General features: G+C 38.6%; 1 protein-coding gene across 5 annotated transcripts in view; it reads left to right on the forward strand.

Annotated features, from left to right (window-relative positions):
• Window positions 1-13,539, forward strand: part of AKAP11 (A-kinase anchoring protein 11) — a 51,963-nt gene that overhangs the window by 23,556 nt on the left and 14,868 nt on the right. For all 5 annotated transcript variants that reach the window (XM_083819475.1, XM_083819477.1, XM_083819479.1 and 2 more), the window contains exons 5-8: window positions 743-877; window positions 1,760-2,024; window positions 2,466-7,119; window positions 9,479-9,634. In XM_083819475.1, the coding sequence (XP_083675601.1) occupies window positions 743-877; window positions 1,760-2,024; window positions 2,466-7,119; window positions 9,479-9,634 (5,210 nt within the window). The remainder of the gene's footprint in view (window positions 1-742; window positions 878-1,759; window positions 2,025-2,465; window positions 7,120-9,478; window positions 9,635-13,539) is intronic.

The raw sequence follows: 13,539 nt of genomic DNA on the forward strand, positions 1-13,539 counted from the left end.
CGTATGAATCCATTTGTGTTCAGAATTGTACCTTTGTTGCTAATTAATAAAATTATAGTCCTGCTAAATATTCATCCAAGTATGGGTGAGAGCTATTTGATTGTATAGAGTTAGATGACATTTATACAAAAATTAGGCTGAGTAGGTTTATGAAGACTTGCTTCATAGAATATAGATGCATAGTGTTTAGATTGCTTTAAAGAAAACATCATAAATCCTTCACAGGCCTTTTCTGTGTTTTCAATAAATATAAAGTTACCTGAGATAATGCTGAAAAAGAAAAAGCCAATGTTCCTTTTCCTATAATAGCGGGCTATAGCACCATTCCAATAAAGCATGCTAAGAGCATGTAGAGATCCACTGAGAACAGTTATTAGATGAGATCAGTCTGCTGTATGTAGCTGGGTACTTTGTACAATGTGCAGTTGCTTTTCGGTGCTTCCAAGATTCTTCTTTGTGATGTTTAAGCCTTTTCTGTCCCATGAGAAACAGTGGAAATTCTTCTTTTGGTAGGAGAGTGAGTTAAAGATTTGTGGATTGAATTACTCGTGGAAAAGAGTTTTATATCAGAGCTCAGGAGAGTAAGTAGAGAAAAGGATAATAAATAGTGGATAAAAGAGAAGCTTTACCAGAAGTAGCCGCTGTTAATATTTGGGGGGGATATGAGATCAAAACCTCTTCATTGCTTTTCACTTATTTTTTTTCACTTTTTGTTCTCAATATTTTCATACATTAAAATCAGGAGGTGGCAGCTGTTTCTGCAGATCTTCCAGATGTTCTGAAATCGCTTCAGTTGTGCAAACTAAAAGAAAATGAGGTTGTTTTTCTAAAAGATGTTAGGAAGACCTTGGCAAAACCGTGTGTCACAAAACATCAGGTAAATATTTTTTTTGTCTTGCATGTCTGAAGTACAGAATTGCCTTAACGAGGCATTGTTTGGCCTCTTAAAGAGTTTAATAATATCACACCTTGTTTTGTTTGTATTTTTGGGCCACGATAGTATTAACGTTACATTTCTGTGGTTTTTGTTTAAAATGTGCATTAGAAAATCTCAAAATAAACTTGTTGTTCTCATGTACAGTTAAGTACCTGTATTACTAACTCAAAATATCTAACAAATATTACGATGCTGATCCAGTCCTTTTGCTGAAGTATAGTCCCTTTTACTGCCAACTTGGAAAGAAGGTGAAACTTGTCAAATTGCCTATCTCTGCTCTGCTCTGCTCTGCCTTCCATCTTCTCCAGACTTCCCTCCTTGAAACAGAGATGCCAAGAAATTATTAGTGTCAGGTCTTTATGAAACTCAGTGGGTTCTTTTCTTCTCCAGTCACACGTTGTTAAAGCAACTTTATGCAATGTTGCCTTGCATGGTGAATTAAATCATGTTGCATACAAGTTTTTTTATATATTGAAACAAATAATGTATAAACTGAAATAATGTTAAGCACACACACGCTTTGAAATTCTGTCTTTATGGATTTTTTAACACGTGTGTTCTTCAAATAGATTCATGACTGCGTATTATCAGGGTTGTATCACACAACCTCTTTTGTCTTATTGCAACGACTTATTCAGAATATAGAGGTCATTAAAATGCTAAATGATTTTAAATATCACTTCACACATTTATTTTTTTACCTTTAAAATACTTGTAAATTGTTTACTGTTCATAAAATGTGTTGAGGGAATCCATTGTTATTCCTACAGTTGAAATTATTCAAAGATTGTTATATTGGTTTTCTTGTTGCTCTTTTTCAAGAATCAGCTTCCTGAAGTGCTTTGTGTGATGCGACTGTCTCCTTCATTCCCAAGAATCAAAGCAGATTATGTATTTACCTTGCTGAGCAAGTATACCACAGGTGTAAGATACGCAGTTGAAAAAAAGTCATTGCAAAAACATCGACCAGAGACATCCTGTACAGAAGATGATGATACTAATCAGTCAGTCTCTTCAATTGAAGATGATTTTGTCACTGCTTTTGAGCAGTTAGATGAAGATGAGCCTTCAAAGATGCAAAGTGTTGGTAAGTTCTTGCATGCTGTTGACTTGTAGGAATTGTTAATTGAAATTTAGGCTGTCGGGATGTTATGAGAAAATACATGTAAATACATGATGTTTTTTTTACCTTTGCATTTTGTAAAGGGGTGTAATGCAACTGTAAGTTGAATTTTTGAGACTGTTCTTTTCACAACAGTTTATCAAATCATAAACCAAAAATTCTAGCCTCCATATCTGATATGCAGATAAAATAGCATCTTGTTCTACCTTGTTCTAAAAAAAGAAATGCACGAATTTCAGTTGTTAGTATAATAAGATTTGGAAAAAAATATTGCTTTAATTATGAAAGATGAGTTAGTGTATTGTAACAATAGTAAGTCCAGCCATTGCTATCAAAATCTGTCCAAAGTGTTCTGCTTTTCTGTATAAATTCTTGTTTTTGAAGCTGTTGTTTTTTCCTTTTCAGGTACATGCAGCTTTACTTCTCGAAACCATCGAGATGCTGCTTCACAGACCATCCCTGCTCGATGTTTAGAAGCTGTTGACTCAAAGATCTCTGTGGGTTCTGTACGTCGGAAGTCATCTGCAAGATCTTCTGCTTTGATTGATATTTTGGGACTTAAGGAACTGTCTTCAGTAAAAAATTCAGTTACAACCTCAATTTCTGACCCCTGGATACAAAGGAGTTTCTATAAGCCATATAATCCTTCTGATCAAGGTGTTAATTTGTTATGTAAAACATTGTTTTCCTCTTCTCCAGCTGAATCCTCTGAGTCAGATTGCTCCAGCCCAAGCCCCATTATCTTCTTAGATGAAGAAGGATATCAGAAGAGCTTGAAGGCAAAGCTCCAGCTGCCAAAAATTCCAGTAGTGAAAGATGGTATAGAGGATTCAGACTCAGAAGTTAGTGAATTTTTTGATAGTTTTGATCAGTTTGATGAATTAGAACAAACCCTGGAAAAGTCTGGTAAAGCTATTAGGGATCCTATCCTAGGGAATCCCCCCCAGAAAAGGAGGACTGCCCATGAAAAACTGTGTTCTACAAGCATTACAATGAATCCTCAGAAATTCAAGTTTGATCGTCCTACTCTCCCAGCCAATGTAAAGAAACCAACTCCTCGCAAACCAGAATCACCGTACAGCAGCGTTTTTGATGTCCCAGATTCCCCTCGCCCAGTTAAAACATCAGGGGAAGAGAACGGAGGCTTGTTCAGCCCTATTAGGTCATCGGCTTTCAGTCCGCTAGGGAGCTGTGGTTCTTCTGAATGCTTATGTCGTATGAATCTTGGCGGAGATGAGACAGGTCAAAACCACCCTGATGCACTTTATAATACTTATTCAGAATATGCTGATAGTGTTTCATTTGAAATACTGGGTTCTGTTTTTCATTCTGACTCTTCATCAGAACAAATATGTGCAGGAAATGATTCCAAATGCAACAGGATTGCTATGAAAGAAGAAGGTCAAGCTACAGATCTCAAAATTAAAACTAGCAAAGAGCCAGACAAACAAGCAAAATCTAAGCATAAATCATCAATAATTCGAGATAGCATTCAAAAATTTGCAGCTGAATTAGTTGAAAAAAGTTTTGGCAGTGCTTTTAAGGACCTGCAAAAAGGCGTTTCTTCATGCACCAATGCACTTTGTCACTTGGCTGCTAGGTTGACTTCTTCGGTCTTTCAAATGGCTTTCTATGAGATTGGAAGACGTAGAGCAATCTCCCTGAAGGAGCGTGCCATTAATGGGCTAGCAAACTTTTTGGTGAGCGAAGCTATAACTGGTGCTTTGAAAGAACTGCGGCATGTGAAGAAGCAAATATTTACCAATACCGTTGCACGGTTTGCCGCAGACCTTGCCGAAGAACTTGTGTTTGAAGGAATCATGGAAGTATGCCAGTTTTCATACCCCTCGACACCTACAGTTGCACAGCCTTCTTCATTTGATTATGAAGACAAAGTAGTAAGATCCTATGCCAGAGATCTGTCTGAATCTGTCATTCAGGAGGCTTTTATTGAGCTATCCCAGGTTGATGTGACCTTCACGACACAAGCAGCCATCAGTGTTTCCATGGACAACATTAAATATGTGAGTGCAGAAAGTATGTTAGAGTCAACACGGACTTCTATGTATTTGCCTGATTTTAATGACAGGGTAGCACTGAATCCAATCCAAGATTCCAAGAAAGAATATACAGTACAACAAGCACTGTTTTGTACCTCCGGTGTTGTAAGTTCAGTACCTGTGCCCTTAGCTGGAAGAGCTCTTTGTCAACATCAGTTTTCCTCTGATGCTTATAAAGCAAAAGTATGCACTGCTCTGAATTCTGATAACAACATGAAAGTATACAAAGACTGCTCTCATCCATTTTTCACAAGCAGAAAGAGAGAGGAGGAAGTCTCTTCTTTCAGAAATATATACCTAACTTCAGATCAGAATCAAAGTACTGAAAATAATCCATTGCTCCTACATAACCAAAACAATACCAAACAAGTGACTAACATGTCTGGAATAAGCAGTAATTCAGAATTAACGAGTGGGTCAAAAAGCATTAATAGTTTCTCTGGAACTATGGTAGATATGATAGTAAATGAGGCTTATGAAGCCATAACCTCATCTCGGGTAACAAAAGCAGTAGAAGAGTACACAGAGTTTTTGTCAAGAAAAATAGATAAAAAACCACATGTGCAATGTACTGGTGAAGATGTCCCCAATAATATGTTTGCAGATCACTTGGCCAAATATATCATAAAACAATCTGTGGATGAAAGTAAAACTGTGTTATGCAACACTGGTGAGAATTCTGCATGTAATGTGGGCTCACAGACTTATGCAGATACCAGTAGAAAAGAACAATGTGTGATAAAGAAGCAAGATGCTGAGAAACCAAGTAATGTTTCTATAGTTGTTGGACAACAACAGATGCCTTCGAATAATCCCTCTAAATTTCTTCTTACTCCAGCTAATTCTGTTCAGTGCGTTTCAGAATCTAAAGATTGTTGGCAGGAACAAAAAGGACACAGGTTTTCAAAATCGCCACCGCCTTGTTCCACTGTGACTTTTGCTAGGCATGTTCTAGAGGACTTTACTGATGCAGGAAGCTGCTCAATGACACTCTTAAACAAGCCCTCAAAAAATCACGATATTCAAAAACCACCATCAGGACCTTTGACTTACAGGCAAGCTGATTGCTTTCCACGTGCAAACAGCTTTTCTTCAGTGATGTTTGGCAGTGAAGATGCTTTGCAGATGGCTGATAAGTCAAGTATCAAAGATGGAAATACCAGTGTAATGCCTGACACGCCCCCACCAACTCCTTTAGTACCGTGTCAAGCTAGTTCAGAAAGAAACCTGAGAAAACTATCAAAGAAACTCAAGGGAGAATTAGCAAAGGAATTTGCACCTGCGACGCCACCTTCTACACCATACAATCCATCTGTTGCAGGTTTGTCTGAAACGGAACACAGCTCTTTGGAAAAGGAGGAATTTATGCTGAAACTCATGCGGTCACTTTCTGAAGAAGTAGAAAGTAGTGAAGATGAAGATCATTCTGAAAAGGTCATTGAGAATGAGGAACATTCAGAAAAAACTATTCAGTATGCTGATAACTTAGCTAGTCAGATAATTTCAGTAGCAACTGAAATGGCTGCTTCCCATTTAGATGATAAAACAAATGAAAAAGAAGCTGATAGACAGGTTCAGTTAAGTACGCAAAACAAACCATGTGGATATCCTGCGTTTGTGAACACCCCAGAAGAAACATGCAGCTCTTTATGGAATTATGCAGGTGATATGGCAGGAAAAGTAATCAGCGAAGCCAAGAAAATGGTGAAATCAAGGCATTGTAAACTGCTGAGGTTGAAGCGGGTTAACTGTCAAGTGGATTGTCTTTATGTGAGAAAAGATGATAAAGATTCTAGTTCAAAGGAGTGGTGTGGTCCGGTGAGGGACCAGTGTCTTGGTGAGAGAGATTCCTCTGTACTTTCTTTACCACAAGGTTCAGGCACGATGGGTTTGACTTCCAAGTACCCAAGCTGTGAAAGTGTGACGGATGAATATGCAGATCATATTATTCGTATTTTGAAAAGAGAAGGTGGTAACCCTGAGCTGTTGATGGATCAGTATGCTAGCAGACTTGCTTACAGGTCCATCAAGTCAGGCCTACGGCAAGCCGCTCGTAAAACGAAATTGAGATGCAACAGAACGACGTTTCCTGGGCAAAATGTACAGGTAAATGGTAAACTGGAGCTGATCAAAACAGTGAATAAAGATGCAGCACAGCAAGTGAAAAGCAGCATTCATCACTGTGAAGAAGAAACTTACGAAAGGAGTATCAGCACACAGAGAACAGATTGCGCGGAATTGTTACACTTTTCAGAATCCCTTGCTTGCAACATAACTAGTGATGTCAGGAAGAAATTGAAAATTTCAGGAGCATGTTTACCAAAATCTCTGACAGATTCCTGTCTATATGAAAAGACTGAACTTGAGGAAGTCACAGGAGATCTCATTAAAACAAGAGTTTCTAGGACACTTCTTCCTTTCTCCCCCAGTCGTAAACTGTATCATAGTACGGGCAGTTTAAATGAAAATGGCTACCGTGAAGGCATAATTCAAGCTATAGAACAATATGCTAGGAAGGTAGCAGATGATACTCTAGAAATGAGTTTAGAATCTGCTGTTCTCCAGGTGGCTGAAAACAGAAAGAATGGAGATAGGCTTTCCTATACGGACAAACTGTCTCCTTTTTCTGGAACTGTCTGTAGGTGCTGCAGTATGAAGGAACATCAGTACTGTACCGAAAGTGCATCTCATCACTTACCTGCGCAGAGTTCCTCCATTCCAGTGAGGCATTTTCTTCAACCTAGATTGGGTGGTGTCTGCCAAAAACCAAGAGTCTTTCATCTTGATATTCCCAAAATTCACGTTGATGTAGAACAGAAGACAGTGTTTCCTGACAAGGTGGCTCCTGCGGCTGCTGAGAAAGCAGAGGGAGAGCTGAGTTACACAAGCGTGACAGCTGACAGTGGTTTTGGACAAGATGGAGTCAGTTTTGCTGAAAGCCTTACTACTGAAATAATGACCTCAGCTATGACTAATATTGGTCAGGCAGTTAACATAAGGTAATAATAATTTTTTCTTGATGCATTCTGTACCAGAAAAAAGAGGATTGTTAATACAGACATAATGTATTTCTAGAAGAAAAAATTCCTAAGTACAAATTTTATGTTCAGAGTACTTTCTTTTTATTCTTACGGTGATATATAAATGATTCATAGGTAGAAAAGTCTTTTTCCACCTGTGGGAGCTTTAAACCAAGGTTTCTATGTATATCAGCTTGCATATGTTCCAGTAGCTAACTAATCATTGGAACTTAATATTTCAACTTGAAATGCTGTTATTTTTTACCTACATTAGAGAATAGTAGACCTTACAGGTTTTGTTGCTGTATGAGCCATGACTGAATCCAAATTTGTTCCCTACCTGTATTTCATTTTCTGTACTGAAAAATAAATGTAATTTATTTTGGATTATCAGTAGAACCAACTTTTGGTACTGTCCAGACTGGACATTGCTTTAAAGTACAAAGGGTTGTTTACTTTGCTTATGACTTAAAATAGTATCCTTATTATTGGAAGAAAAAAAAATCTTAAGACACTTATAAAACAGTAATAAAGTAGACGAGAAACTGATTTTCTGATTTTTGTATGCTTAGTGTGGAAATGGTAAATTAGCCTTTGCTAATTTTAGGGCAAACAGCAACTCTTTCTTAAACTGCAGGGATCAGAATGACTGGAAATCTACCTTTTGGGTCCAGGAACAATTTTTACCTTGTTGGTTATTCCAGTTTATCGTAACACTTATTTTCCTACTTTGTAGGGGATAGGGGGTGCAGAATTCCTCATAGTGGCAAAGGATTTTTCTTTCAGTTTCTAGAGGGACATCATGATGAATAATAAAATAGACCTTTATACGTTCAATGGCTAAAGATTGCAGTGGATCTGAATTCATTTTTTTTCAAGGTTTGATATGAAACTCATGCTAAGCTTCTGCCTGTAAACAGCAATGGAAGTTTTTGTTCTTTGGGAGTAGTGATGGACAGAGCTTTTGCAGAAAACAAACTCTGTTTTAGTTTTTATGATCTTTTAGTGAAAGTATTCAATTAGAAATTCCAGTAGTTGAGAAATGCTAATAAACTGTATAGCGTGGTGCTGCATATGAGGAGTTTGGAACCTTAATCAGTGTGTAACAGTAGTAATATGTTTTTTCTAATACCCACAGTATCAGAGATGGCACTTGGGTTTTGAATCACTTCTTAAAAATATTACTTGAAACTTTTAGTTAGAATATGACAAGAGCATCTAAAGTGCAGGGTTTGAATAAATATTGCTTGTTGTTATATCTGTGACAAGGAGGAGATGTTAAGGTTTTAACATGACAAAATTTACAAATGCTTCTTACAGCATCACCCATTGATGTTTCTTGAACTGTCACCTTTCGCGTTGCCCAGATGGGCTGCGATTCAAACAGTCAAACTGTTCTGAGCTATATCTTTGCATGCAAAAATTCATGTTTACTGGAGCGAAGCATTGACAGTGATGTGATTAGGGCTGGCTTTGTAAGTTGTGGATGTTACAGTGACTGCTGACTGTGGCGGTAGTAGGATGGTCATTTTTCTTGAGCTTTCTACCACTTCATCTACATCTCTATAACCACGGTTTACACATGAAGATTAGCTCACAACTGTATGTTTTCATGTTATAACTTCATTGTAAGGAGTTCAAACTTCTCTAAAGTTATCAAACTGGGTCATTTGAAGGATCTTATAATGGCTACCTTTATTGAACATACCTGTTTGATTGTCTTTTTTGGATTAAAAATGTAAATTTAGTTCCTGAGGGAGGAAAAAGTTGTGTTGCTGCACATGCTTGAAACAGGAAGACAAATCTTTATCTGTGGAAAGACCCTTTTTCAGAAATAAAAATTCTAAGCCGTTAAATATCATTGTGTTCTTAAGCATTTTGCCCACAGTAGCAGACCACCTTGCTTGTAGCAATGAAAGCAAGGAGGGGTAAGAGTTGAACAGTCCTTTGGTGAGCAATTCCAAAAAATGTTAATTCTTCTGCTTGAAAAGCATACCTTGATCTACAGTCTGTAAAATGCCTAAATGGTAAAACTATAAAGTGCTTTATAGCAAATAATCTTCAGAATGAGATAATTATGTGTGCCATTCCCTCTGCCTTCTAGTAAAGGAGTTACAAATAGCAATCCCTGATCTAAGCCTGTTGAAGTTTCAGATTCATTTAATTGCTTCATTTCTTACTTTGAGAACAGGGTACAAATTAATGGATACTATTACACCCTTTTATTTTCATTCTCCTTGGAATTTAGTATCTTTGAAATAGTGTTAAATTTCTGTAAATGAATTAACACGGATTGGCATGAAATGTAGTGATGTTTTTGTCTTAAATTTTTGTTTAGCTCTCCTGGAAGAGAAGGATTTCACTCTGTTGAGTCTATTGTTAGCCAGCAGATGAGCCTTAGTATCGGTGATGATAGCACTGGCAGTTGGTCCAATCTAAGTTTTGAAGATGAACATCTTGATGAGAGCAGCAGTTTTCTTCATCTCAGTGACAGGTAACTATAAATATATTTGCACAGTTAAACATTTATCTAGGCATCACGTAACATGGTATCAAGTGGTTTTCTCCAGGGGGATGAAGGAAAAGATCTTATTTTGTCTTCAGTAACGGCTTTTATGTTAAAAATGACTCTAATACGTTTGAATCTGTGCTTTCTTACCAAATGTTTTTTCTTCTTGTTCGTGACTGTTAATACTATATGGAGTGTAAAATATGTAGAATATGTATTTTCACTTGTGTCAGGGTGTTGCATCAAATAACACTGTGTGTAGCTTAAGTATTAGCAAAAGATGCAGGTATTTTAAAAACTGTCACCATGTATAAAGTATAACTTGAAAGTAGTGTTGTTTATTGTGGTCTGAAATTAAAAATTAATGTGCTTTATGTAAATTCATCTATTCTTGAAAAGAAGAAATGTGCTCTTAGTTTGCATGAGGATTTTAAATAGCTATTTTTAGGGGTTGACTTCTTAAGCTGTTGTAACTGATGTTGCTTGTGCATTGATGTGTTACTAACTAGGAACTTATAGGTGCATAGTACTGGAACTTACCTGCTTGGGATAGTAACTTTTTCCACAAGAGCTTCTTCTGCACTTCCGTGGCTCGTTGGTAGCCAGCTAAATTAAAACAAGAACTTGAAAAATCTGCAACATCTGTTCCCAGAGGAAACTATAGTGAGTTGTGGCCCTAGCTTTTGCGTAGGCAAGGTATGAGGAATGAGTAAGTTCAGTTTTGCATGAGGTATATATCATTTACATAGAATGTCCAGGTGTTCTCTTGAAGAACAGCAGAAATGGGAGAGGGTTTTTTCTTTAAAAAAAAAAAAAAAGAAAAAGAAAACAAAGAAGAATATTTGTTACCAAAGTGAAACTACTCAAATGTTTGTAGTATTTTTGTTTTGCTTAACCAAATATTGTAATCAAACCAATACTAAAACTTATCACTCATACAACTAAATACTTTTATGAAAGAATACATTGCCTTAAAGTTATTTTAATAATGCATTATCTGTTGAATGAGTAAAAATTTGACTTACGTCATAGAATTCAGACCGTAAGGAAAAAAAGATCTAGTGTATTGGCAGTTAGAAACAGAGTAGATATCGGTTAAATAACGGTGGGGGAAAGAAAGTGCAAAAAAATACTCTGGACCTTTAGTACCCATCGTGTTTTTATTATCATTCCCAAAACATCTTTAAAAGAATTTAATTTCTACAACTTTAAAGAATATCTGTTCATTAGGAGAAGAATGACCTATTCTGGCATTTAACTTGAGGAAGTGGGGGGACATAATTTGGATAGCAAGTTGTTGGCAGAAGAAACTGGCATGCACAAATTGACCCACTAGTTTTTGAAAATGTGCCGTGGATTGTTAACAGCATGCATGTGTTTGTGAGAGTAGGTTTTAGTAGGTGGAAATGAGAGGATCTGGGGTTATTGCCCTGAGCAAAAAAACATGGAGGGGGAGACCTTCTGTAACAAACCAAGCTTCACTAATAATACCATTTGTGGAACAGTAGTATCTTGATAATCTTCTCAGGAAATAAGGAATTGTGTGGCAGTGTGGTGGTTTTACTCGGGTGGGCGGCCGAGCTCCACCACAACCGCTGTCTCGCTCCCCCTCCTCAGAGGGGAACGGGGAGAAAATACGATGAAAAGGGCTCAAGGGTTGAGATAAGGATGAGGAGATCGCACAGTAATTATCGTGACAGGCAAAACAGACTCAGCATAGGGAGATAGTAATAGGCAGTAAATCTTACTAACAAGCTAGAGAAGCGAGAAACAAAGGAAAGAAACCAAAAGCACCTTCCCCCCTTCCACCCTCTTCCACCTCCTCCCCCCAGGCAGCGCAGGGGAACGGGGGAATGGGGGTTACGGTCAGTCTATAGCGCTTCTTCTTCGCCGCTCCTTCTCGGTCACTCTTGTCCCCTGTGCTGTGGGGTCCCTCCCATGGGATGCAGTCCTTGGTGAACTGATCCGGCATGAGCTGCCCACAGGCAGCAGCTCTTCAAGAACTGCTCCAGATATGGCTCCGTACCACGGGGTCCATCCCTCAGGAGCAAACTGCTCCAGCCTGGATCTCCCACGGGCAGCAGCTCCTGCCAGGTCACCTGCTCCTGCGTGGGCTCCTGTCCACAGGCTACAGGTCCTGCCCGGAATCTGCTCCAGCAAGGGTCTTCCAGCCTCCATGATGGAGCCTGCAGCCTCCATCAGTGCAGGTCCACCTGCTCCACTGTGGTCTCCTCCACGAGCTGCAGCGTGGAACCCTGCTCCGCCGTGGTACTCCATGGGCTGCAGGGGGACAGCCTGCTTCACCATGGTCCTCACCACAGGCCGCAGGGGACTTCTGCTCCGGCGCCTGGAGCACCTCTCCCCCTCCTTCTTCACTGACCTTGGTGCCTGCAAGGCTGTTCCTCACTCCTCTCACTCTCCCAGCTGCTGTGTGGCGCAGCGTGTTTTTTTCCCCCATCTTAAATATGCTCTCACAGAGGCGCAAACAACATCACTTATTGGCTCAGCTCTGGTCAGCAGTGGGGCCCTTACCAAACATGGGGCAGCTTCTGGATTCTTCTCACAGAAGCAACCCCTATGGCCCCCTGCTACCAAAACCTTGCCATGTAAACCCGCTACAGGCAGTTATGAAGATTTACTGCTTTTACACTTTTTTTTAACTGTTTTATTAAACAGGAAAATAACATTGCCATCCATCATGCAGTTACAATAGTTGAAAGTGTGTTTTTTGTGTGTGTGTGGTCAGGGCCATCTATTTTAAAATATTGCGCTGATTATATGTAACCCATGTCAATTCGAAATATTTAAATTACTTCAGTTAGTTTTGCTCTCTTGGCAAAGGGAACATTTCTTAATGCAAGTTGTTTTCTTGTATCTAAGAAGCTGTCCTCGATCTTGTGCCATCCTTGAGGTACTAGGTAGCTTTAGACTGATTTGTTTGTAGTGCCAGTATATTACAATTGAGTAGCATAGTGAACAGGAATCAAGTTTTATTTGTGCAGAGGACCTGCCTTTTCCCTCAATATTTTCAAGGCCATTTGCAGTATTCAAGGGATACTGGTGCTTGAGACTCCTTTAGCTAACATTTTCTAAATTACCTTCATAATAAACTTACAAATTCCATTAATGGTAGTTAGAAATTTGTGGAAGACATGCTCAGACTTCTCAGAAAACAACCCAGTACAATCTGCAGCAGTCCGGTTCAATTTAACTTGCTTTGCTTTACTTCTCTCGGAGGGGTGGAAAAAGACATTTTTTGTAGGAGCTCTGTTGGCAAGGTCCGTGCTCTCTGGGTCTCAGGTCAGTATAAAAATTGTGCTTCTGCACCTCACAGAGGATTAAGCTAACTGTAAGCAAGGGAGGAAGACAGCTTGGAAAAGAAGCTTTATTTGAATGGAAGCAAGAAGGAAAGTTTGTATCATCTGCTTTGCATGTCTAATGTTGGCAGCTTAAGGTTAGAGATAGGAAAAAGCTCAAGACTATTGTTTAGTTAACATACAGGTATAGGCACAGGCCTTTCCAGTGGATGAATCAGTGCATCCAGATGAGGTTATACTTCAGAGCAGACGTCTCTAGCCTTTGGCTGTCTGCGCGTAATACAGAATCTTGAAGCAGATGAAACTGAGTATATATGATCCCGTATATAGGGTGTGTGTGAATATTTATCTGTATATATAACTGAAAGCTTTTCTTTGTGATACTTCTTTTGCTGGTTCATTTTGAAGAGCAGCATGAAGCATTATAGAAGCATTATAATGCCTTTTTCTGTTTATTGCTTGTTCTGTCATTGCAGATCTTTATCTTCAAGACTTATTTTGTTGTAAGATGCTGAACTAAAGGTCACATTACAAAAAAAAACCAACAATAAAACACCGCAACCTTTGTATGTT

Source organism: Anser anser, assembly GCF_964211835.1.
Source record: "Anser anser genome assembly, chromosome: 1".
NCBI classification, from domain to species: domain Eukaryota; kingdom Metazoa; phylum Chordata; class Aves; order Anseriformes; family Anatidae; genus Anser; species Anser anser.